At 45.3% G+C, this 27,042-nt stretch overlaps 1 protein-coding gene across 5 annotated transcripts in view; it reads left to right on the forward strand.

The window, feature by feature from the left end:
• The window catches only part of FAM13A (family with sequence similarity 13 member A), a 238,005-nt gene that overhangs the window by 201,192 nt on the left and 9,771 nt on the right, over positions 1 to 27,042 (forward strand). For all 5 annotated transcript variants that reach the window (XM_084881811.1, XM_084881812.1, XM_084881813.1 and 2 more), the window contains 8 exons: positions 4,868 to 5,015; positions 13,435 to 13,648; positions 14,112 to 14,250; positions 15,338 to 15,419; positions 16,785 to 17,005; positions 17,754 to 17,837; positions 24,887 to 24,982; positions 26,779 to 26,862. In XM_084881811.1, coding sequence (XP_084737937.1) covers positions 4,868 to 5,015; positions 13,435 to 13,648; positions 14,112 to 14,250; positions 15,338 to 15,419; positions 16,785 to 17,005; positions 17,754 to 17,837; positions 24,887 to 24,982; positions 26,779 to 26,862 — 1,068 coding nt within the window. The remainder of the gene's footprint in view (positions 1 to 4,867; positions 5,016 to 13,434; positions 13,649 to 14,111; positions 14,251 to 15,337; positions 15,420 to 16,784; positions 17,006 to 17,753; positions 17,838 to 24,886; positions 24,983 to 26,778; positions 26,863 to 27,042) is intronic.

Genomic DNA, 27,042 nt, shown 5'->3' on the forward strand with positions numbered 1-27,042 from the left:
AGAAGCTAAAGTACAAAGAGGTTTACCCACTAAAGATCTTACAGCTCCTAAGCTGGTATTTAAACTCGCTTCTCTGACTCTAAAACCTATCCCCTATCTGCCAAACTGCCTCTCCTAAGAGCCAGTTTGTTTATTTCAGTACATGAATACTCAGTGTGTTTTCATGTGGCACACATTTTGACAAGAGTTTAATGTGTGACATCTCAGTTGATAATTGTGAAATTGACTTTATGCACTCCCTCATTTAACTGAGGCTATAGGACGTATAAAGAACAAAAGTTGAAACTAAAAAATGTTTTGGTACTTGAGAATGTGCCTAACATTTTAACAGTAATTACCTGGTAGGAGAAACAGACAAGCAAGTAGACAAGTGCAGGATGCATTGTAAGGCTAGCGGAGTGGAACAGTCTGGCGAGGTGCCTCCCCCAGCTGAGGCTGACTAGCGTCTGAAGGGAGAGTTGCTTTCTGCTAGTCTATTGCTACAGAGCCCAGCTTCCCCGGGGCAGCCCCCGAGCAGCATTGCTGGTCCCTTGTGCATAAGCCCCGCACCCACACCAGGAGTCCACTCTGCAGCCTCCGGCCACACAGCCGTGGCAGGTTCAGAGACCAGTGGAGCCAGAACCTGGGAATCGGGACTCTGCGGGCAATAGGCAAGTGAAAGAGCGGCCTCAGGGATGGTCAGAGCCCGGCAGGACAGGCTGAGCATGCGCGTGTGCTGGTGAGGGATTGCCGGGCCAAGTGTATCCATGGCTGGGGGGCTGGCGCGGGGCTGTGCAGGAGGGACCTCTCCCCTGGTGTGTAGGAAATCAGCCAGGAAGTCCAAAAGCTCCTGTAAGTTGACATAGGTCTCCATTAGGAATGATATCCCATTACATGTGGTACAGGGCACATACTACATGTGCAAATGGGGTGACCTTGAGTCCAGGTATAATGACTTCTTTGCTAGTCCTCAAAGGCTACAAAACAATCATGCCTCGGGACCTTTGCACTTGCTTTCCCTCTTCCTGGAGTGCTCTTCCCATAGATGGCATGCTCACTTGTTTCCTTGGTCTCTGCTCATATTGGAAAGGACTTCCCTAGCCACCCAATCCTATGTAATAAAAGCCCAGGGACCAAAAGGCAGAATGACCAGAACAATGGTCGACCAGTCGTTATGACGCTCACTGACCACCAGGGGGCGGACACTCAATGCAGGAGCTGCCCCCTGGTGGTCAGTGTGCTACCGTAGTGGGAGCACCGCTCAGCTGACCGGGATGAGTGGTGCTCCCATAGCAGGCTGATCCCCGCAGGCCACACCTCCTTCCCTCTTCCTCCCCACCCCACCCCCTTCCCTCTAGTTCATGAGTCCTATGCACCTGGCCACTAATATAAAATAACAGACCTTGACCCCTCTCTCCAGCTTTCTTACCCTGCTTTATTTTTCTCCATAGTCCATATCGCTACCTGACTTTTTTTTTTTTTTTCCTGATCAGCTGTCCTGTATGGTTCATTAGGACAGAGGTCTTATTTTGTCCACTGAAGTTTAGCACATATTAGGTACTATCTAGCACACAGTAGGTTCTCAAAAATTATTTCTTAAATGAATGAGTAAATTTTCTTCGTATGCAGCTGACATGTAATGCACAGCCCTGGCATACATATGTAGTTTGTGACATATAGTATTATTGAATAGAGTAATACAATTTTGATGTGATTCCTTCGTTAGAAGAGAAGAATCTTACAGAGGTTATCAATTTTAGCTTCCCACCCTGGGTGGTACTCACTCCCTCTCCCACATGCCTGACTCTCAGGCTGTATTTGAACTCTAAAGGGCGGGCAGCTCACTAGTTCACAAGGTGGTCCGTTAGTGTATTACATCAAAATGGCCTGCACGTACTTGAACCTGTTCCCCTGAATGCCAGCTCTCTCGGAGCAGGAAGCTTGCATGTCTTACACAGAGCCCAGCCTAGAGTGGGTGCCCCAAACCATGCTGCTGAAAGGAATGAATAAAAATTCATATGTTTTTGGGAAAAGAAAATAAAGAAAAATATTTTAATTTTCTTACTTTTAATTTGGTGCTAATTCAGGTGTAGCAATCATAAAATGATGCATTTTCACATTAATGTGTATATGTGTGGAATCTCAGGATTTTGCTTGTATGATGTCAAGCACGACAGTGCCCTGTGGGGACCAAAGCCAGGGACTCGTTCGGAGACGGAACCCTGGTGGCCTGCACAGCCCCACTCACAGGCCTGGACCCTCCCCACCAGCATCTGTTCCCATCCGCAGAGCAGCACACATTCTGCCACCATTACTCTGTGTTTAAAATCCTTCGACGGCTCTCCATTATCTCCGACAGCATAAAACCCAAACGTAGCCTGGTATACACGCCTTTCTTAGTCCACCCTCTGCTCACCCAACACCTTCAGCATCTGCCGTCCCCCTCTGATCCCCAGGGCTGGCCACCAGGAACCTCTTTGGTTGTGAGCGCAGGTTTACCCTGCTGCCCGCCTGCCTTTGTACCTGCCCCCCCTCCCCAACCCCTCCTGGTGCTGGCACCTGGCGGGGACACAAGTGGTTCTGTTCTCTAATTTTTTGAAAGTGCACCTAAAATTCTGCTCCCCCTTTCTTGAAGCACCTGTCATCTCAGAGCATGAGGTGTAGACTCTTCCCCAGCTCCTCTCTCTGGCACTTGGAGACGTGCCAATGTTTTACTCCTCCTCCTTCATTACTACAGGGTGCCCAGGAGTAATGAAGAATGATGGCTCCCACTGGTGTGTCTTGTGCTCCCAGCTCCCTGCTGGAGGCCTGTCAGACCTCCTCTCAGACCTGAAAAGGAGCCTGGCCAGATTGGGGTGATGGCCAGGTTGCAGAGATCAGGAAATGGAGGCTGAGGGAAGTGAGGTGGCCCTGCCAGGCACCAAGCCAGTGACCGGCTGTCACCCGGCAAACCCAGGTCTGCCGAGAGCAGAGCCCCAGTCTGTTCCCTGCTGCCCAGCCGGGGGGCTCGGTCACTGTGCATGTGAAGAAAATGCCAGGCTTCCAGCACAGAATCACACTTCCTGTAGTCCTACCTTTTTATGACTCTAAGTGCAGCAGCTGTCATAAATCTTAATCAAGAAAATATTTATTTGCTGTGTGCAGATTCTAACACGCACACCACACAATTGGTGGCCGATGGGCCCTGTAACTTCGAAAAAGCTGAACACCAGATTAGTCACTCAGCCCTGGTTACTTAGGATGCAGCTCAAGGAACAAGTAATTCTTGTAGTATTAATGCATAATCTGGGTTCTCTTACCCCCTCCCTCCCCCATCACCACCACACACACACACTACACAGGCAGCATTTTTGAAGTGTCTTTAAGTCCAAGGTTCACTTGGCACTTCTATCGGACTTCAGTAGCTCACCATAAAGTGAGCGATGAGATTTCATTTTATCCCAAATGTGAAGAGAACGCCGGTCCTTTGAGCATCATTCCATGGTCGTTGTAAAAGCTTCTGGCTATTCCCCTGATGGTATTAAAGTAGGTTGAATAGCTATTAAAAGGAGCTGGAAATGTTAGTGGTACTTTATTTTAAGCATAAGAACATTTCTCATTATGGAATCATTTATGACTTCCAGATGTTTTTTTGTTGTTTTTGTGGATGTTTTTTGTTTTTTGTTGTCTTTTTCATATATTGATGGTATACGTATTTGCTAAAGTATTGTATTTCCAGTTTTTTGCCAAGAAAATCTTCAGTCCAGGTTAAGTGCTACTTGAGACCTATGTTGGTGGGTAAACACTTCTGTTTATAATTTTATGAAAGAGAGGAGAGGGACACTGTTTGGGCTTGCAAGATACCCAAAGATCAGGGTAAAAAATAAAAAGAATTCATTTCAGTGCACTTTTCAGGACATAAAAAATCTCTTAGCTGAAATAGCAGCCTCTGGGGGAGGGTGTCCCTTCCCCCAGATAGTCCAGCCTGGTACAGTTGCTTTCCAGTAAGCAGAGCCAAGGGTAGCCGAGTACTTAATACTCAGAGTAGATTAATAGAAGGAAAACAAGTGGCAGCTACATATTTGTCAGCTATAAATTATGCATCATCGCTGACTTGGCCAGCTCTTGGCTTTTTGCTAAAAAAAAAAAAAAAAAAAAAAAAGTTGTGCTCCCTGAATAATTCTGGCTCCTTTCCAGAGTCCATATTCCTCACTGCTCGCTGAGATAAGGTGCCAAACCTCTGTGCTGTTTGCCTTTGCGCAATGATTCTTTACTACCCGGAGCTCCTCCATAAATAGTCTGCCCTCCTCACACTCGCAGAGAAAGCAGCCGCAGGAAACCGGGGGATACGCTTGCCGCGCGCCCCGCTGACCTGATCTGAGCCTGCGGGGCGGGCCGTGTCCACAGCCTGGCCGCCCCCCGGCCTCTCGGGACTGCTGACCCACAGGGCAAAGAAGCCTGCCGGCAGAAGCCACCGTGCAGCTCCCACAGCCTCTGCAGCTGCTGCGGTAGGGGGTGGTTGTTTACAGTCTGCAGAGCCGTGCTGCTTTAAGGAAACACAAACTCCTCACCCTGGTTTCTGGCCCCAATCCGGGATCCTCCAGACAGCCAGCCGTGCCTGCAGTTGTCAGGAGGAGCAGCCCGGGAGAGGAGCTCGTCTCTCCTGCAGAAGAAAAGTTGCAGGAGCGCAGGCAGGTGGACGGCTGCTTTGTGCTCGCGAGGGACCGGCTAACACCCCCCAGGGGCTCCCGGCTGTGATGTTGGTCTCTGCGCCAGGTGCCTCCGCGGCGGCAGCAGCAGCCGTGGCCTGAGAGGTTCCCTCCGGACCCAGTGGGATTGCTGCAGCGGGCGTTGCTGGGTCTCGGTGAGCCAAAGGGACTGAGGGACGGACGCTGTGTTGTTGTTGCAGAGCCCCGCCATGAAGATCCAGGAGCACCCCAGCATCCCCGACACCAAGCTGCAGAGGGCTCCCGACGCCGACGCCCCGCAGGAGAGCTTCGCCTTGGAAGGGCCCCAGCTGGACCTGACCGCCTTGTGTGAGGACAAGAGCTGGGCAGGTAGGTCGCTGCGGGACACCTGGGTGATTCAAGGAGGGAGAAGCACATGGAATAAGTGCACACGGGAGGCTCCTGTGGGGGGGAGGGACAGCGCGGCGTGCAGAAGTAAGTGGCTGCGGGTCTAAAGGACAGAAACATCCTTTCCTGGCATAGGATGTGTGGGGCTGGGTGCTGCCCGGAGTTGCTGCCCTCTAAGGAGGAAAATGTGCTTGCCCTTTATCACAGTGTCACCCTGCAGCCCTTACGTGTGTGTTTTTTTCCCCCGCTCCCTGGAGTGCTGCTGTGTGGGCGGTCTTCCCTCTGAGAGTCCCACGCAGAGCCCCAAGGAGCCGGTAGGCATTTAGGATTTCATCTCGGGGTCACCCTTTGTCCCCCCCACTGCGTGCCGGCCATCCACCTTCTTCATGCAATCTCCTTCCCGTTCTGCAGGGCTGCTTTGGTTTGCTTTGTTGCGTTTCTGAGCTGGTTATTATAGACGTTTTAAAATCCAGATTAGCAAATCTAAAAATGTATTAGTGTTCCAAATTGGAACAACTGAATAAAAGCGTTTCTTCTTGAATGCCTCTCGTACAGTGTTTCCGACGGTTTTCTCTAGAGGTTTTTGGTGAGAACGTTGGAGATGTACTCGTAAGGAAGGAGAGGGTGTCCTCGCGGCGTCAGAGCCGTGTTTCAGGAAGGATGCTGGCACAGTTCCAAGCTGCAGCTCTCTCTCGCTCTCCGTGTGTTCGCAGCCAAACACAGATCCGTGCGTGTCGGGAACAGATGCCCCTCTGCCTCGGAAGGCATGCGTGTGAGGCTGCAGAGGGGGAAGTCAGGCTGTTATGCGCAGGGCAGCACACGCCTTCCCGCAGTGACCTAGCAGAGAAGCAGGGCTGTGGGGAAGCGACCTTTTTAAAAGTGCCGGGGTTTCCTTGTTTCTTCTTCTCCTCCCCTCCTTTTTTATTTTATTTCGTTTTTTTTAACCAAAAAGTACTCGTTGTGGTAATGATCTCAGATGAGCTACCAAATGGTGAACTTAAAAAGGCCACAAGGTAAACAATAGCAGTTCCATTATGCTCCTGGCACCCGGGGCTAAATGAAGCAAAAGCTGTTTTTTATTCCAGTTTTCCCTCTTTTTCAATCTAAAAAACACATTCTAGTTGTTTGCACATAGTTAGGCTGTAGGACCGAGATTTCTTGTGAGATCTTCCCAGCTCATGATACATTCACTGGTGGGGAAATTTCGAAATGCAGGATTTCTGTTTTGTTTTTAAGTGATACATTCCTGGTAGTATTTTGTTGTTCTTCTTTTGTTTTGTGTGGTTTGAAATAACCTGGTATGTTTTTAATTCAGACATTGTAAACACCACTCTTCTCTCCCCTCACCCCGCCCCCAAATAGTACCATAATAGCCACTTGTGCCCAAATAAAAGAAAAAAGCAGTAGTCAAAACAAATGCTGTATTTGGGTTTGAGTAATATGGTCTCCCCATAACATTAACATAAAGCTCTAATAAGAACTAGTATTTTGCTCAGAATTCAAATTAACCACATTGCCTCAATGATTTACTCAGTAAAGAGGCAGGTAAGTTCTTCCTCTTCCTCCTAAAATGGGCTGTTTGATTATTTCTATCTTGGTTAATCATAAATTTATAATCTCTTCCAACATAGTTTAAGAGGCAAATAAAAAGCTGAAAATGTTCCCCAGAGTGGTTAAAAGTTAACTTATAGTTTCCTCAAAATTATTTCACAACTTAATATTAAGAACTTTGTTCCAAATAAACAATAGTAATATGAAGGCCCCAACATTTTTATTTTGTATTGGAAAACTAAATAAAATAAAGAAAAAGCTTATTGGGGAAAATTTTTAATAGGCTTAGGAATGTAAATTGTGTTATTCATTAGTTTATGAGATGACATGCTTTAACTTTTTAAAAAAAATCATTTCCTGCATTTATCATTGAACTTGCATATCTTAAAAATCTACATAGGCTCATTTCAAGGCTGTTTTGACCATTTGGTAACAGCTTTCAGTGGCCATTTTAATCATATATTTATTTTAAATTTCAAGTTATATAGTAACGGTAACATAGTTATAAGTACTATAGTTAAAGCAAAGGATTTTTTTCATGAAGTATAGTTAAGATGAGAGCAGTAAGTTCAATCACTAAAATATCATCTTTCTTATAGCTTCAATAAGAAACAAACAAAATGGTGATTTTTCCAGTAAGGAATAAACTTTGCACTAATTTTAACCATGAATGTGAAATCAGTGCAACAAAATTATGGAAGCGGAAGTAATAGCTACCAAAATCAGATAAGCCAATATCCATCCATCAGTCTCCACCACCAGCCTCAAGCCTCCCTTGGAGTAACCCCTCTGTTTGGTTTGCTTGTTTCCCATCCCCACACCATAACTCACACTCTCTCCTCCATGTAGAATTGTGGAACCCTCTCAAAGGGAAGGTAGGATCAGAGTCTAATCGTGGTTGTTGGCAGATAAATAATATATACTTTCCCCTTTCCCCATATACAGCTGTGTATTAGGGCACATTAATTGATCTATCTACATATCATCATCATCATCATCACTATTATTATTTCCACTCTCCAAAATTAAATAAGTACATAAATTAGATATAGTATTTTGTTGTTGTTGTTTAAAGCTCATTAAAGTTGCATAATTAGAATGCTCCTAATCAGCCAGTTCATGTGGATTTGAGGGAATCCATTTGTGAAAGCATTGAAATCTGAATATTCAGCTACTCTATTAGATTTGTGCTGGTGAAATTAATTTTAAAAGAACATTTTTAAAGGGCATAGAATATGCCATATGTCTTATTCACCACTACTGCTTATCGAAAGTAACTTTGGAAAGAAAAATCTGAAAAAATGGTATAAAAGCAGCAAGGGATCTTCAAGACCTTCCAGTTGAACCTTCTCATTATATAGATAAGAAAGTTGAGACCAAAAGAATCAAAATGATGGTTCAAGATAACAAAGTCTCCTGACTTCCACTCTGATCCCTCTTTCTAAGCATTGTATCCTGGCAGTCAGTAGACCATAACAGTGAAGAGCCAGGCTCATCCTGGGTTCAAATCCTGGCTCCTCTACTTAACCAGTGTTGTTAGTAAACATGCCTCAGTTTTGGCCTAACTCCTCCATCTTTAAATACTTATAACAGTCAATAATAATAAATAATAGATATAATAGTATCTACTAAGTAAGTTTGTTCAAGGGTTAAGTGAGCTATTATATGCAAAGTGCTCATCACAGTGTGGGCACTTAGAAAGCACTATGTGAATGTTAGCTGATATCATTACTATCTTTCATAAACATTTCCAAGTTCAGTTTTAGGAAAAAGCAGCTAAACTTTGCCCTCTTTGAAACCAGAGCCCATTTCTACATAGTAATCATGGATGGCTCTGAACACAGAAGTCAGTAATTACTAGGTCCCTCACAGATTTACCAGGGACTAATTATGTCACACCAACTTCCTTCCTTTCCTCCTTCCTTCCTTCCTTCCTCTTTCCTTCTTTCCTTCCTTTCTTCTTCCTTCCTTCCTCCTTCCTTCCTTCCTTCTTTCTTTTCTTCCTTCCTTCCTTCCTCTTTCTATCTTTTTCTATCTTCCTTATTTCCTTTCTCGTCCTTCCTTCCTTCTTTTCTTTCTTCCTTTCTTTTTTTGTGTTAGGGCAATGGGGCATTTGAAGAATGCTGGTCCTTTCTTTAACTGGGACTAGTGGCAGCCTTGTCAGAAATGTGGAAGGGACAGAAGACAGTCAGGTAGAATAGACAATTAGTAACTGGTGAAGCAACTCTGCTTCAGTGTGCAGATGGATGAATCAAAGTCAGTAAGTCCTCAGCCCTGTTCTGGTTCACACCTTCATTAATGATTTAAATGAAGCTATTGCAGGCCTGCTTATTAAATTGGCAAATAGGAGCAGTGTAGATATATGAAGTTGAAGAATTAAATTTGGATTGATAAAGTTGATGACTAAGGTCCCTTTTAACTCTGAAAGTTTGCTAGATTGTTCGAACAATGGAATAGAACTACCAATGTTCGAAGATTAAATTTTGAAATGCCAAGGAAAACTTTACAAAAGAATTCCCCCAGTAAAGATCCCCCTCCATTGGGGCTGACCTCTCTCTGTGTCTGGGATGTGCAATACCTTCTGGCATTTGAAAGTTATATGGTAACGCTATGCCAAGTAGTAATGACTCCAAATAATACAGCGTTGGAAATTAGATGTAGAGAACAACAGCTCCCTTAATTCTGTGAAGATTTCCTAGAAGTCAATCATCTCAGTTTTCTTTATTATCATAAATGAATCCAGCCAGCTACACTGGGAGGAGCTATGCCCCAATGGCCACATTAGGTTAGCACTCGGTTTCCTCTCTGGGCACTGGGTTTCCTCTATTTCCGCGCGTGCTGTGCTGTCTGAATTGGGATTTCCCCAGGAGCCCGTCTTTTTTACCACTTAGCTAGTAAGCATACAGCTCTTCCCTCCTTATCTCTGACCCGCCGTGATGTCAGCTGACCTGGTGGATTAATTTTTAATAGAGATACACGCGATACTTATGTCCAGAGTTCTTTGCGACAAGACACACGGCTAAAATAAAAACCACTGCCCCACATGGGTAGGAAAACACGTTTATTTGTTTTCTGCCGTCCTTCGGGAGGAACTTCCAATTTGAAGCCTGAAAACTTTTCTGTTTTCTCCTTGAACCGTTTTCTTGCAGTATTTCTTACAATATCTTTGTCTGTGTTGTTGCTCTAAAATTACCGATTAAGATGCAAAACATTTCCCAAACCAGCCGTTGGGAGTCCTCGGGACCGAATCTCTCATGTGCCACACTGTTCAGGTTTTGTTTTGTGTTTTTCTTTCTCATTTTTATATGTGAGTGCCAACGATCAAAACATGGGGATAGCCTTGTATTTTGAGATCATTTCAAAATAAAACAGGAACAGTTGGTTTTATAGATTCTTTCATTATATTGAATGTATTGTACTGTATATTACCTGTAATTATATAACTCTTTTGAATAGGAGCCTTAAATTATAAGACTGTATAGTATAAAAGTAAAGAGAGAAAAAGGAGATATATAAACACAAGTGAGAAACTTCACCCCTGTTCTATATGCAGACGAGTGATTAAAAATCCCTTTTTTATTTTGTTAAGGATGAAACTCATAATGGTTTTTCCATTTCTCATTTTGAAATAAATGAATTCTTCTACCCTAACTGTATGCTTTAAGAGAAAATGTCATCCATAAGCTAGAATTTCTTCAGCTGTGAATTTCGTATATACCACTGTTGGCCTTAGGAAAATAACACATTTGGTTTTCTTGTTAGTGAAGTGGGTTGGTCAAGAATGGAGCCACAGCCCTAGCCAGTTTGGCTCAGTGCATAGAGCATCAGCCTGAAGACCAAAGCGTCCTGGGTTCGGTTCTAGTCAAGGGCACGTACCTCAGTTGCAGGCTCCTTCCCAACTCAGGCCCTGGTCAGGGCTCATGCAGGAGGCAACCAATGGATATGTTTCTCTCACATCAATGTTTCTCTCTGTCTTTTCCTCTCTCTCTCCTACTCTCCCTAAAAATCAATAGAAAAAAATGTCCTCCAGTGAGGATAAACAAGCAAAATAAATAAATAAAATAAACACTAACTAATTAAAAAAAAAAAAAAAAAAAAAAGAATGGAGCCAGAAAACTCAGCCATGCTAACCAAAAGGAAATAAGATATGTGGCTCCATGTGAGCCACAAAGCATCAGATAAGCATAATTACATTCCATGATTAGTAATTTATAGTTAATTCAGCATCACAATATATCACTTACTGGAGACATATTTGGTTAATGGTTTACACACACTCATTTTGCAAACAGAGACCGCATACCTGAAAATTTAAATCAAAAATTAGCTAGAACGCTTTTTAAGAGATACTCTGCTAAGATTCAGACAGTTTAAAAGGCTTCGGGATCTTAGCCTTTTCAAACTACTCGTAAGTGTTGCTGAGTGGAAATGCACACCCCTACGCCAATATCAACAGCAGACTTTGTTTGCCGCCCCCCTCTGTCCGGCTAAGCCACCTTGGCCTCCCTCTGGCGGTTTTGCTCCTTGGCCTTTCTGAAGAGAGGTTATTGTCTGCTTCGTTGCTGTTCCAGCCATCTTAACTCTTTCCCTGTCCCAGCTCCATCAATTTTAGGCCTTGCAGATATTACTGCTGTTTATGACCTATCATGAAAGAAAAGATGCAGTCTGGTCAGCTTAATAGTTCCATTTTCCTTAATACTACATTTTTATTATTTTTTAGGGATTACTTTCCACTCTCCCTCTCCCCCTCTGACCTCTCAGTCCATTTTTTACTTTGACGTTGGCAGCTCTGAGCTGCTCCCATCTGAGCCCTGCCACTGAAGAGGAGCCAGCTGATAGCTTTAGTACAAATGATGAAACCACGTCTGTGTGTCTCAGCTTCAGCCAAGTAAATGTACCAACAGATCCTCTGCCACCTTTCAAGACTCACTAGGCAAAAGTCTGTCTTCAACACTTGCATTTCCCCCCCAAATATTTATATTATCATCTGAGTTCCCAGATAAGTTGGGTCTCTTTAAATCTTGATAAAACTAGGGACCTCATTCCACATGAGGTTAATTTATTTTTTTTTTCCGGTAATGTGCTTATCTCTCTTACGACACAGTAGGGTCTTCAACAGTTTCATACAGGCATCCTTGTTATTGAAGCACCTGGCACGTTCTAAATTGAAGCACTGTCCTAGAGTCAGGAGATTTAGTTTCTAGTCCCAGCTGTTATCATTGATTAGGTATTTGCTCTTAACCTCTTTGGGTTTCAGTTTCCTTATCTGTAATCTGTTGGGTTGAATCAGTGATTCTCAAAACTGACTGCATTTGGTGTCACTTGTGCAGCTTTTAAGTGTGTGTGTGTGTGTGTGTGTGTGTGTGTGTGTGTGTGTCTTACATATCTGGGCCCTCATCTAAAAATTCTGTTTAATTGTGTGGTGTGAGGACCTGTGTGTTAGGAGTTAACTTCTACCACCCTGTGTGCCCCTAATGTGCAGCCAGTTGAATAATCTCTAGAGTAGATATGGATGAAGTTTCAACAAGCTGTAATGTTCTATGATTATAATATGATCTTTCAAAATAAAATGCTGAGTAGCACTTGTTGAAGATAATTTTGTAGATGTTATAAATACTTTGATAGCTGAAGGAGCAATTGTTCCATGAGTCAGACTGTGGGAATCCATTCTGTGCCAGAATCTAAAATCATGGCCAAATCCTAGCCTTGTGTAAATCACAGTGATCTACAGATGTATTTAAAGCATAACTTTTTTTAAGGCCTAGACTAGAGTATTAGAAACGAAATACCCCACATCATCTGAGATCTACCTTTAACATATGTTAGATAGGATTGTTTTTTTTTTTTAATAAGGAAAGAAATATATTGAGGTGGATCTTGCAGTTAAGTACAAATGAATGTCATCCTGTTCACTCCCAAAATCGTAAATCGGGATTTTTGTACTGAGTATGTCTTTTCCTTAAAGATCATCTAAGATAATTTGTACAGATTTATCCTTTTCTCTCCTTTAAAAAAAAATTAATTTGTATATCCTACTTTAACTATATTCTTGAGCTGCTTCTGAAATTTCGACTGAAAAGCAGTTGAAACATGCATCTTAAACATGCTACCCCAACCACAAAGCAGAAGCACACAAAACAGCTTACCTAAACCTCAGTGGAAGGCACAAGCTCTTAAATCATGGGCTCGCTCACAATCACTGTGATGCCTTAGCTGGACATTAAAGAAAGACGATAGCCAAGATGCCTCTTCCTCTCTGATGCATTTCTTTTCTGTAAGAACGTGTGGAAAGTTCCCGCCAGTGACCTGCAGCGGGGAGTTGGGACAGACACCATTGCTCCTTTAAGGCTATCCCTAAGGGCAGTCCTAGCAAATTCTCTTTGGAAAGCCAGGGGGAATGGAGATAATAGTCTGGATGGCTCTCAGACTATTGGGTGATTCCGGTTGGGATATAGTTTGTCTAGTCAGAACCTTAAACCTAAAATGAGAAACCATTCTGTGCCTCCTAACTTCATTGCCTCCTAATGCTTTCAGAAAACTTGGCAAACAGTAGTGCTTTAAAGAATGATTTGGGCCCAGCTGGCATGGCTCAGTGATTGAGTATCGACCTATGAACCTAGACGTCATGGTTTGATTCCCGGTCAGGGCACATGCCTGGGTTGTGGGCTTGATCCCCATGGAGGGTGTGCAGGAGGCAGCTGACCAATGATTCTCTCATCACTGATGTTTCTATATCTCTCCCTGTCTCTTCCTCTCTGAAATCAATAAAAATGTGTGTGTGTGTGTGTGTGTGTGTGTGTGTGTGTGTTTTAAGAATGATTTTGACCTCTTAACCCTCCTTATTTTCCAGATCCCATGCCTGCTTTGTCCTCCTGGCAGCAGGAGAACGGGGACTCTGACGATGCGCCCCTCTCCCCACCCGCCGGCCGTCTCATTCGTCAGCTTCTGGACGAAGATAGCGACCCCATGATCTCTCCCCGGTTCTACAATTATGGGCAGAGTAGGGAATACCTGGACGACACGGAAGTGCCTCCTTCTCCCCCAAACTCCCACTCTTTCATGAGGTAGGTTTCCTTTTGTTGACCGGCAAACGCACCATCATTAAGATAGTCATGGTGGATGGGCAGTAATCTCTCTTCATTACGTTGTAAGTCTGTGAAGGGGTATATTTAACATTCTCCCTCCCAGGACACAGGCTTCATCGTGGTTTCTCAGTTGAACTGTGGCCCAGCTGCAACACCGCATACTGAATTTCCGCTGGCCCCTCCTTTCCAAAGCTCTCTCAAATTTAACTTGGAAGTCCTAACATTGCTAATTATTAATGTGAATCAGAGGAGTTTAGACCCATTTAATAGGTGGGACATAGAGAGCCCAAAGTCGCAACATAAATTCGTAGCCCGGTTTATTTTATCAGAGAGCACGGAGGCGGCTCACACCCTCCCCCTCCATGCCCCCTCCTCACCCCCCAGCCCTTCCCAGCAGGCAGTGACTCACTGCTGGGGAGCTGACCCAAGGTGCCCCTCACAGGCAACGGAGCTGCTCCCTGGGGTCCTACGATGATGAGCACGAGGACCTGACACCTGCCCAGCTCACGCGAAGGATTCAGAGCCTTAAAAAGAAGATCCGGAAGTTTGAGGACAGATTCGAAGAAGAGAGGAAGTACAGAGTAAGTGCCTCCGCTCTCTGATGTGACATGCCAACGTGTCAGCAATGCAGGGAAGTGGTAAAGGTTAAGCGAGGCATCTAGGGAGTCTCAAAGCAAAAAGGCAACAGAGACTAGCTAGTGAGCTCTCAGACACCTCAAACTTCATGTATCAGCATTTTCGTCACACAAATGTATTCTTATAAACTGGAGGCCCGATGCATGAAAATTCGTGCACGAAGGAGGTCTCTCAGCCCAGCCTGCGCCCTCTCACAGTCCAGGACCCCTAGAGAGACGTCCACCTGCCAGTGTAGGCCTGCTCCCCAGGGGAACAGGCCTAAGTTGGCAGTCAGTCATCCCTCTCGCTGCCACTGAGGTGGGAGAGGCTCCCACCACTGCCTCTGTGCTCACAGCTGTTAGCGCAGCTTCTGGCTGAGCAGCGGCGCTCCCCTGTGGGAGCACACTGACCACCAGGGGGCAGCTCCTGCGTTGAGCATCTGTCTCCTGGTGATCGGTTGGAGTCATAGTGACCAGTCGTTCTGCCATTAGGGTCAATTTGCATATTACTTTTTTACTGTAGAGGATAACTTGAACCCTTCAGTTTACGTTCTGTAAACTTACCAGTATTTAGCCAGAATGGGAAAAATCGTTAAATGGTGTCTTTTGTTTGGCTATAACATAATTCAAGATTACCTTCTAAAATTTCATTAGTACTTTCCTCATTCTACTCTAAGCTCTTGTTATTTCCCTTAAGAAGATCAAAAAGGCATTTTTCAAGGTGGTTGCAGGGTAAAATATCATACACTCCTTTGCTTTCTATTCTGTTAGCCTAAAAGTGATGGAAACAGAGCCATCCATGGGCCTTATACAAGTCCGTGACCATAAATAGTCAGCATTTGACCTCTGAGGAATTCTTTAAAAGCATCAAAAATAACCAGATGTAAAGAAGGATGCTGGAATTAAGCTTGTGAAGTTTGCCCTGCTTGGTCCTGGTTAATTTCTTATTCCAATGAGACTCATGTTTCCTTCCTGCTGAAAACAAACTGACCATCAAACACTTCTTTTTCCTGCTCCAATTCCAAGACCTTCACCATAGTTTTCCTTTTCTCAGCCCTCCCACAGCGACAAAGCAGCAAATCCTGAGGTTCTGAAGTGGACAAACGACCTTGCCAAATTCCGGAAACAACTAAAAGGTAGGTAAAGCTCTAGACCTATGGCGTGATTTCTATAAAACAAGCCAGGTACAGAACCGCATGCCTACTGCCACTGCTAAATATGCCAGAAAGAGACCTAGCTTGTTTGGCTCAGTGGCTAGGGCATCGGCCTGCAGACTGAAGGGTTCCAGGTTCGATTGTCGTCAAGGGTTGCAGGCTCTATCCCCAGTAGGCGGCTGCTGATCAACAATTCTCTCTCATCATTGATGTTTCTGTCTCTCTCCCCCTCTCTCTTCCTCTCTGAAATTAATTTAAAAAATTTTTTTAAAATAAAATATGCCAGAAAGACAAGTTCCAGTGCTCTCAGAAATCAGGGGACACTGCCCTAGCTGGTTTGCCCTAGTGGATAGAGTGTTGGCCTGCGGACTGAAGGGTCACAGGTTTGATTCTGGTCAAGGGCATATACCTTGGTTGTGGGCACATCCCCAGTGGGGGATGTCCAGGACACAGCTGATCAATGTTTCTAACTCTATCCCTCTCCCTTTCTCTCTATAAAAAATGAATTATATATATATATATATATATATATATATATATATATATATATACACACATATATATGTGTGTGTGTGTATACATATACATATATATATATACATATATATATATATATATTTATTTTTATTTTTATTTTTTTTTAAGAAAGAAATTAGGAGACACCTTCTCCATGTCTTCCCATGGTCTTAATCACAGGGTATCCCAGGTTTGCTAAGATGTGAATTCTGTAGCATTTCTTCATTTTCCCAAATCGCTAATAAAACGGTGATGGTTTCAATTCAATACTCATTAAGTATCTGTTTAATCCAAGGCTTTATTTGCTGTGGTATTAGAAGACGTAGACACAGAAATGAGTATGAAAAGGATGGCCCCTGTCCCTTAAGGAGCTTGGTGTCTTTAGGAGACAGACATATAACAACTAAATACAATACAAAATAAAAAATAATTCCAAAATGAGGGACATGAGTCACACACAAAAAGTTGGCCAGCGGTTGGGCACTGGATCTGTAAGCACCTTTAAACACTAAGGCAGTAGTGTAGGAGAGCACCTGCCCCATTCCGAGAACAGCAGCAGGTTGGTGCGGCTGAAGCACAGATATTCAATAGAAGACCTAGGGCTTCCTCAGGAATGAAGGTTAGGGAAGCTTTCCAGATCGCCCAGGAAGACATCATCCTTTTCTCGGGTTGTATATAATAACCTTGGGGTTTCAACTAACGTTATAATTATATACTTTCTGGCCGGGGTGTGTGGGGGGTGAGGAGAGAGAGAGAGACGGGGCTAAGTAGTTATTAACATCACAGACATCAAATCTCATATATCTCCACGCCCAATTTTTTTTCAACCAGAGTCAAAACTGAAGATATCTGAAGAGGACCTAACCCCCAGGCTGCGGCAGCGAAGCAACACACTCCCCAGGAGTTTCGGTTCCCAACTGGAGAGAGAAGATGAGAAGAAGCAAGAGGTGATAGAGAAAGCCATCAAGCCCAACGTGGAAGCCACGCTGGACTCCATCCAGCGGAAGCTGCAGGAGAAGCGGGCGGAGAGCAGCCGTCCTGAGGACATTAAGGTGCAGTGATTCGGGGAAGGCCCCGAGCTGACTGCTCACCCTAAGCAGTTGGGGGGCGACCAGGCCTTCGGGGAGGCCATCGGGGGGCAATCGGGCCAGCAAGCTGTTCCAGTCAGCATGGTAGAAGCATAGGACAGGCCACACAGAGCCCAGGGGAAGAGTGGTGGTGGGACACCTTTTGAAACCTCCCACCCCCTCGTCTTCCACACTCTTAGATGTTTAGAGAAGCTGATGACACAACCGCGAGTGCTTTAACTGTAGCTAATTTGGTTTTTGACTTCAAATTGGAAGCAGAAAGCTCCACTGTACAGATGGCAGAAGGAGCTTATTTAGGTTCCTACACCATTTGGTGACCCTTAGGTAGAAGCACTTCAGGAGCATTTGAGGCATCATCACCCCTTTGGGAGTGTGTTGTCTGTCACTGTAGACATCGCCTGGGCCATTCCGTGAAGCCTCGTGTACCTCACTGTCTTGCTTGGTTCAGGACTCAACATGCCTCTGCTGCCACAAGGAAGTTGATGGCGTTTCTGTTGTGCTATCTTATTTCTATCAAGAGGTCAGGAATAGCTAATTCCTAAGTGAGCTTGGATAGAGCAAGGAGGACCTGTTGTGTGAGGATTCTTTTTTCTCCTCCTTTTTTTTTTTTTTTTTTTTTTTTTATTGTTGAACTGAAGAAGAAGAAGAACAAGAAGTTGGAATACTCACACATGTTTCCCCTGCTCATTGACATCTCCTTGTGTTTGAACAGGACATGACCAAAGACCAGATTGCTAACGAGAAAGTGGCCCTGCAGAAAGCTCTGCTGCATTATGAAAGCATTCACGGACGGCCGGTATGTGTGTGCCCGGACTTCTCTTTCTGGCCGGGCTAGATCCTCTGGCTTTAGACACGGATCTTCCGTGCTTGGTCTTTTGCAAATGAGGTCCCCTGCTGTTGAGGTTCCCTCTGTTTTCACCGGAACCAAGCTTTCCGAACCAAGCTTTCCAAAGGCTAAACCTGTGATAAGAGTTTCACTGCCTTGTAGATGCTGAATTTAATTGCGTTCCGAAGAAAAATTAGTTTGCAACTCAAATGTAGTCCATGGCGTCATGCTTCAAGAGGAGAAGGTGGGGAGGCGAGGGGAGGTATGCACTGGTGTACAGAGCCCTGGGATGAGGAAGCTTCACTGTCCCGGGGTCTGCCTCCAGGAGCTGGTACTGGCTCCGGGCATTCTTATCCATAAATCAGTGGGCTAAACTGGAATCATGTGCCCTCAAAGTTGATCTCTCGGCAGAGCAGTTGCAACCAGGGTTTGTCCATGGAGAAGTTGCAGCTGCCACCCAGAACCAAAAAGTGTGAGGCATCCAAAGCACGGCTCTGCCTTTTCGTAACAAGGAGCATGTGAGGCCGTGTGTTCTTCAGCACGAGTTCACGTTAGTCCGGGGAAGACAGGAGCGTGCTAGGCTTCTCTCTTCCTTAGGGAACCTGTGGTCAGGTGTCCATGTCAGTTACTCTTAGTAACCTGTTCAGTATGTCATCAAGAACCCAGTAAAATCGCCGAAGCCGGTTTGGCTCAGTGGTAAAGCGTCAGCCTGCGGACTTAAAGGTCTCAGGTTCGATTCCGGTCAAGGGCATGTACCTTAGTTGCAGGCACATCCCGGTAGGGGGTGTGCAAGAGGCAGCTGGACGATATTTCTCTCTCATCAACGTTTCTAGCTTTCTATCTCTCTTCCTTCCTCTCTGTAAAAAAATCAATAAAATATATTTAAAAAAAAAAAAAAAAAAGAACCCAGTAAAATCAACTCTTATTTGAAAAAGCATCTATACTAGTAAAAGGGTAATATGCTAATTAGACCGAGTCGACCAGACATCTTCCAGAAGTGCGACTTCCTTCTGGATAATTAGGGGGTGACCAGCCAACAGGAGAGTACTTAGGGAGGGGACCAGGCAGGCAGGGGGAAGTTAGGGTCAACCAGGCCAGCAGGGGGACATTTATGAGGGGAGGGGTTGTCAGGCTAGCAGGAAAGCAGTTAGGGGGTAACCAGGCCAGCAGGGGGGCAATTAGTGGTGACCAGGCCCACAGGGGGGTGGGGCAGTTAGGGACAACCAGGCTGGTAGGATGCCAGTTAGGGGGCGACCAGTCCCTCAGGGGGGCAGTTGGGGAGCAATCAGGCCAGCAAGCAGAGGCAATTAGTGATCAGGTAGCCAAGTAGAGTGGTTAAGAGCAATCAGGCAGGCCGGCAGAAGGGGGGGGGGGCACTTAGGGGGTGTCCAGGCAGGGAAGGGGGCAATTAGGGGGCGATCAGGCTGGCAGGGGGGCAGTTAGAAGTGACCAGGCCGGCAAGAAGAGGCAGGGGTGATCAAGCTGGCAGGTAGAGTGGTTAGGGGCGATCAGGCAGGTGAGTGGTTAGTAGGCTGCAATCCCAGATTGCGAGAGTGATGTCCAATTGGCAGTTTAAACTGCAATCAGACATCCCCGGAGGGCTCCAGGATTAGAGAGGGTGCAGGCTCAGCTGAGGGACCCTCCCCTGCACAAATTTCATGCACCGGGTCTCTAGTGAAGTTTATGTTCTCAGAAGGCTTTTTATATAGCCAAAAAGCATGCATCTCTTTCCCAGTTTCAGCATAGCTATATAATGGAGTCAGTCTTTTCACCTGAGATAGGTTCTTTTAAGAAAAGAAGCTTCCAGAATAATGCAGTAGAGGTCCGTGAGGGCCGGGACTCAGGGTTTTGTGAAGCCAATCCTCAGCCAGTAGCACAAGCCCTGCCACAGCGTTTGCCCAATAAGCTGTCTGTAAAACGCATCTGCCGTGGTATTTAGGTTCCGAATTTATCAGGTTTAGGTTTGGAAAAGAAGCTGGGCTGATGGTGATTGATTTTGCTGGCCTGCCCTGCCGTGGAAAAATACTGGCGCTCTGGGATGACGGTCATGTTTCCAGCCAGGTTGTGTGTGTGTTTTATCCAAGCCAAGTTTTGTTTTGGATCTTCAAAAGCCACTGAGCCAAGTAGTACCTGCACCGGAGCTCACATACATGGTGAATCTTTGTCCTTCTCTTCTGGAGAATTCAGAAACTGAACCGCTAGCGATGGGCTCGAACCTCTGAGTGCCTTGTCCTGGCCACCAGGCAGTCCCTAGGGGCGAAGGAGGCAAGACTTGTGTGTGTGTGTTACTTCTTTTCATTGCATGGATTCATGTTGTGGCATGGACTAAAGACTTCCTTCCCTGGGCCCCTGAGATCTCTCCGCTGCATTCTAAACTTAACCTTCAGCCAGTTTAGGAGGTTGGAGTTGGGGGTGGGCGGACGTGGCACCTGTTGCTGAGTTGCTCTGAGGCTCAGCAGACCGAGATTCAGAGCCCAGCCCTGCTGAGACCAGCTCTGTGACTTCGGACTACGGAGGTAACTTCTCAGAGGCCCTGTCTGTGCAGCAGGCTGTCAGCAGACAAAGGGACATGACAGGCACACATTTACCTGTAGGGTGTCTGGCCCTGAGGAAGTTGGGCAGAGTGCCTCTGCTGGGGGGAGAGGGCCTTGCCCAGTAAAAGATAGCTTTCACTTCTGTTACAATTACATGCTCCGCGCCCTGTGGCCTACTTCTTAGTGACTGAGTGAGGAGAAAGAGTGCACATTTTTAGCACTCTTATAATTGGCAATGTGAACTATTAGGTTTTTTTGTTTTTTATTTTATTTTATTTGTTTTTTAATATATTTTATTGATTTTTTTATATATAGAGAGAGGAAGAGAGGGATAGAGAGTTAGAAACATCGATCAGCTGCCTCCTGCACACCCCCTACTGGGGATGTGCCTGCAACCAAGGTACATGACCTTGACCGGAATCGAACCTAGGACCTTTTAGTCTGCAGGCTGACGCTCTATCCACTGAGCCAAACTGGTTTCAGCTGAAATACTAGTGTTTGGCCCTGTCTTTCTGTTTCCCTTTCTTTCATCATTCTCTCTGATGAAGGAAGAACACCGTTCTGGGTCACATTCTAGCATCTCCTGAGGCAGGAGCCTGTGCTCTGGGAGTTTGTCACTTGTTCCTGGTCCAGGGTCCGGCTCTCCGCCTCGCTCTGGAACACAGTGCTCCGACCTCAGCGGAGGCAGAGTCCATTTGATGCCTGGCCAGTCCACAAATCAGAGGGAACTTTTCATTCTCAGATCCGTGGTGTTGCCATGGACCCTGGATTGTAAATAACATTTGGGCAATGCTCTTTAAAAAAAAATGCATGTACTCCCAGTGCTGAACTATCATTCCAAACTCTAGGATTTTTTAGAAAAGCAGGTGCTCCTAGTTCATGGGTGTGTGCTAAGTCTGCGGATTCTGATTTACTAGTAAAGGGACACTAACTCCAAGTCACAGGCCAAAATAATTACCTGCCAATTCTATACATTGTAAAGAAGGCTGTTTGCTTAAACGGGGCACTCTGTAGGCTGACAGACATGTAACAAAACACACTCGTTCACCCACTGACACCATATTCCCTACAAATTATTACGAAAGTGGCCCTTTCAGTATTGAAGGATCTCAGGTAGGCGATGTCACAGAAGGAAGCAGGGCAGATGGCTGCAGCTCCCTGCTCTGCCTTATGCATAGACCCCTGCGTGGGGACAGAGGACAGGGAGAGAACGGGTCGCTTGCCCAGAGCTCCTGGGTTCTGGAGTCTCTTCCTCATCAGTATATGTTAATCTTATGTTTTAAAACCTTGGGACACCAAACATCATGTTCAAAATTAAATGCACATTATAAAGCTATATATACGTACTCTCCTTTGCTGTTTGGGATTATCTGATCTTTGCACAATTCGCCCACTGTCTTCACCTGACAGTGAAGAAGAGAGAGTTGTCATTTTCCAATCCACGGGCCAAGAATGCAGCAGTCATAAGAATCCAACTCGTGTCTTCTCCTGCTCGCAGTTTTATGACTCAGAAATACCCATGCACTCATTCAGAGGCCTATTCTTGGTCAGTAGGGGAATCCCTGATGACTGATGACTCAAGAGTAAGAGTGTCGGCCTCCGAACGGTTTTCCCATGGCCCACTTCACATCCACCGGGCCTTTATTGACAGTCCAGCCAAAGCCCTGCTTTGTTTATCTGACTCTCGGTTGGCTTTGGCTCTGCTCACAAATCCAGCACAGACAATCGCATGTGACAGGTGAAAGCTGCATTAACTTTTAGTATGAACAGCCCTGTGGCTTCAGGTATATACTCTGAAAATAATTCTGGTGTAATTCAAGTTGTATGTATGTTTTCTACACCTCAAACTTAAAGATTTTTATGTTTTTGATGGTCAGATACTTTCATCATGTGCCAGTATTAACTTTGGTGGAGTCATGATGAGTTTCAGCTTTCCATAGTCAAAAATTGAATTATATTAGATCACTTATAGGTATTAGTTCCTGAGGGTCATTAATTCTAAACATGAGCAATTCATAGAAAATCTAAATGTCAGCATCATGAGCCAAAGCATTAGGTTGGTGAGCCTCTTCATCTACTAAACTAGAAAATTTGGATTTTGAACAAAGAATTAGAACAGAAATTGGCCTTGGTGCAATTTGCTCTCTCTGTCTGATTTTACCAGCTAAGCCTTATTCTTTAAATCAGAGATGTTTCTGCCAGCAGCTAGTCCACAATGGGAACCTGCTGGCTTCTTTTTATATTCGGTGTGTCTTTTGGTCACTAAGCCATCTATTGTTTATCTTGCACATTAGATCACACCACATCATGTGTTGACAGTGAAGATAAGCCTTAACTTACATGCAACACATTAAATGGATACATCTCGTATCAAGAAAACAACAAAAAACACGATTTCATGTGGTCCAGTCCTAAATTTTGTCATCTTGCAAGTGAAATTTGTACTAGTCACTCCATTTCTGTTCTTCAGGCTTCCTTGTGTCTGTTATTTTAAGTTCCCTTGAAGGATAACATAAATACCAAAACGAGCCCAGATTATGTGTCTTGATGTAAACAAATCCGGGTGACCAGCATCCAGATTAAGACACAATATGTTACCAACCTCCCATTAGCTGTCCCTGATGTCCCTTCCTGTCCATAGCCTGCCTTCCTGCCCAAGGAAAACAACTCTCTTGACTTTTAACTCTGTAGATTGTATTCACTTATTTTTGAACTTCATAAAAGTGGAAGCTGACAGTATGTAGTCTTTGGTGTCTGACTTATTTTACTCAGCTTTATTTTTGTGAGGTTAATCCAAGATGTTGCATATAGCTGTGGTTCATTTATCCATACTGCTGTGTGGTATTCAATTTTGAAAACATACCTTATTTGTTCTTCTGTTGTTGGACATATGAAGGATTTCCAGTTTGGAGGTTACAATAAGAGGTGCATACGGGTTTTCGTTTGATGTAGTCTCACTTGTCTGTGTGTCTTTTGGTGAACTTATGGCCATATGTGTTTAGTATGTACTTAGAATGGAATTGGGTCATATGTGCAGCTTCAGTAGATACTGCCAAATGGTTCCCCAAGTGTCCTACCCTTTCCAGTTGTCCAGCATTCTTGCTGGCGCTTGACACTGTCTTTTCATTCTAGCCGTGTGGTGGGCGTATAATGGTAGTAAAGCCTGTTGTTTGATCCTCAGATTTTTAATGTGTGGTTGTTATCTTTTCTTTTCTTTTCTTTTTTTTTTTTTTTACAAAATAACTTCTGCATTTCCTTCTACTTTTGACAGTCCTTTTAAAAAATTAATAGCAATTTAAAAACTTCTTTTGCCGAATCCAGTTTGGCTCAGTGGATAGAGCGTCAGCCTGCGGACTGAAGGGTCCCGGGTTCGATTCCGGTCAAGGGCATGTACCTTTGGGCACATCCCCAGTAGGGGGTGTGCAGAAGGCAGCTGATCGATGATTCTCTCTCATCGATGTTTCTAGCTCTCTGTCCCTCTCTCTTCCTCTCTGTAACAAATCAATAAAATATATTTTTTTTAAAAACTTATTTTAATATGGTTGAAGCAGGAAAATGCCATCATCTCAACTTAATGCTGTGATAATAGAAAGAGATAAAATAATTTGTTGCTGATGATAGAAAATAAATCCATAAAATGCTATTGCATACTGATAGGATCCTATCCTATTTGTGAAGTTTATCCAAAGTTCACTTATTGTTGATCACTTTGAAGAAGGCAAATAAGAAAAATAAGGAAGGATAATTCAAAGCTGAAAGGCCAAAAAGCCAAGAAAAGAAATGGTCAAAGCTAATACGACTTGCCTTTCTTTACCTCTCTGACTCTTTTCCTTACTATGTGTGCAATGGAAATAAAACACAGAAGACAAATAGCAATCTTGAAACAAAGATACTTCATCTCATTCACCATTTAAGTAAACAGGGGAAATGCATGCATATCAATGAATTGGGCTTACTAATTATGTTTGGAATATTTGTTCACTCATTCTTCAATATTTATGGACTATTTCTATTATGACATACACTGAAATAGTTGTCAGGGACAGAAAACACAAGCTCCTGCTCTCAAGGAGCTTGTAGTTTAAAGAAGAAACAGAAATGTCAATAAACTATAGTTATTATCTTACATAATAAAAGCCTAATATGCTAAGTGAATGGTTGACTGGTCAGCTGTTCGACCAATCAAAACATAGTAGGCTAATAATATGCTAAAGCTGCTTAACAGCTCGCTATGATGTGCACTGACCACCAGGGGGCAGGCGTTTCAACCAGTGATTTCCAGAGTGATCTGTAGCTAAAGTGGTTATTTTAAACACCAACTGAATAATGTTGTCAGTTTAAATAACTTTTGTGAGAGGAGGTGGCTCTTGATCTGAGTTCTGCCAAACCAACTGTACTGTGAGTCATCTGTACTTTCTCCAGGCCCAGAGCGTGCTGGGACAGCTGGTAGCCTGGCTTCTCAGCGCTCTTGTTCTTGCTCTGCAGGTCACCAAGAACGAGCGTCAGGTCATGAAGCCTCTCTATGACCGGTACCGGCTGGTCAAACAGATCCTGTCCCGAGCCAACACCGTGCCCATCATGGTGAGTCCACTATCTCTCTGCTGTGGGTGACCTGGTTGGACAGGCCCTGGCTAATCGGAGGGCCCTAGCCTGCCTTCTCATTAAAGAATAGGCTTTAAGGGTTGAATGTGCCATTAATATCGATGGCCTGTAAGCTTGAGGAATGAAGAATTTGTCAAAGAGTTCTGAGACTACATTGGTAAAAAAATAAATAAATAAATAAAAATTAAAAAATGAGCAAACCTGAAGATGATAGATTTTTTTCTTTTCTTTTGAGAGTCATGATTTGGCCAGGAATATCCCCACAACATGTGCTGGGCCAACTCCCCCCCACACACACACACCCTGCCCGAGACTGAGCACCAGGGGGACAGGCTGTGCTTTCTCAGGCCTCCCCGCACCAGGAGTGCCTCTGGTCCCAGGGCCGTCTATGAACAGCCTGCTCTGCCCTCTCAGAGGATACCGGGCTCCTGCCCAGGAGAAGTCTGCTAAGGAACTCCGCTCAGCGGGCCTTCTCTCTCTGAGGACTCCCTCGTGGAGAAGTGTGAGGCGGGAAGGGGGCGAGGCCAGTGACGGCAGGTGCTCTCAGACGCCACCATCCGTGGACTTGGCCGCTTTTGCCTCTGAGTTTTGGTTTTGTCTGGAGCGGGAGCAGCAGCTCTGGGAGAGCCTTTCAGGCTGGCCACCCCACCCTGCAGTCTGGGCTTTCCCCCCTCCCCCTGTGAGTGCCCCGTGAACCCATGTCCCCCTCCTGGGGACTCGGTTGCCTCTGTTTCACTTGCCTCTGTCCAGGCACCTGAAGGCTTCCTGTGCCGTCTTCTGGGCTTTTGAATCAGCAGACACTGCCTCCTGGTGTGGGAGTGCATACTCCCCGGCCGCTGCGCTCCCATTCCGGCCGCAGCCCCCTGTGCGTTTCCAGGCCCCTTCCCCCCGGGCCCCCCCTTCCCCCTCCCCCCCCAGCTGGGGTCTTCGTGCCTTTTCACAGGGCACCTGCTCCCGGGAGTGAGGGCGGGTCCAGAGGCTGCAGGCTGGTGTGTTTGCAGAAAGCGCCTTTTCTAGGAATGCCCTGCAGAATGATTTACTAGCTCACCAACCCAGGGATCAAATCTAAGGAATCGGTTTCATCCTTCAGTTAGGAACCCTCAGTGTCTGAATAGGGTGAGTGGACAGTGGGGACGTCAGAGGACCTTTGTATCACGTCAGGAGCTGATGCTATTCTAGGGAAGCTGCTAAGTGCAGGTGGGATGGGGAGGAAGGGGGCGGGGAGGCAGGTGGGTGGTCTGCTGGGGTTTCCTCTGAGCCTTTGGTTAAGGTACTTGAGCGCTGTTCTTGCTCTCCCGGGAGCTCCTCGGTTTGGGGGGGGGGGGGGGGGCGGTGTGGGGCTCTGGAGTGAAGAAGCAACTTGGAAAGAACGTTGGTTGTTGCTGGGTTTCCGGGGGGATTTTTGGTGGGAAGGAGTTAGAGCACATCATTTAAAGGCAGCGATGATGTTCTCCAATTCCATCCAGGTCACTGCAAATGATACGAATTCCTTCTTTTTTATGGCAGCATAGTATTCCATTGTGTAGATGTACCATAGTTTTTTGATCCAATCATCATGCATATAAGTATAACCAATGGACACAAAACTCTGGGGAGGGAGGGCATATATGGGAGTCGGGGGGGGGGGGGAAGCAATGGTAAGATTTGTACACATACAATAATTTAATTTAAAAAAAAAAAGGCAGCAATGAATCCTGGTGAGGCTGAGGAGGTGGAGAGCTGGCGGGAAAGGGAAGGGGTTCGCAATGTAACCTCCTTGTCAACGCCTGTCGCAGGGCTCCCCTTCCAGCAAGCGGAGGAGCCCTTTGCTGCAGCCAATCATCGAGGGCGAGACTGCTTTCTTCTTCAAGGAGTCAAAGGTGAGGACCTCCAGCTGCTAACCTCCTGCCAAACCCGCCTCCGCTCCCTCCCTGTCTCCTGCGAATGAATGGAAGGGGGTGTGGTTGGGCCTCCGGTGATGGGTTCCGGTGGCATTCCCTCAGCATCTGCACAGAGCCCGCTTGGAGCAATCCTTTTCTCCTTTGTATCCTGTAATAGCC

Source organism: Pipistrellus hanaki (genome assembly GCF_964339955.1).
Source record: "Pipistrellus hanaki genome assembly, chromosome: 1".
NCBI lineage: Eukaryota > Metazoa > Chordata > Mammalia > Chiroptera > Vespertilionidae > Pipistrellus > Pipistrellus hanaki.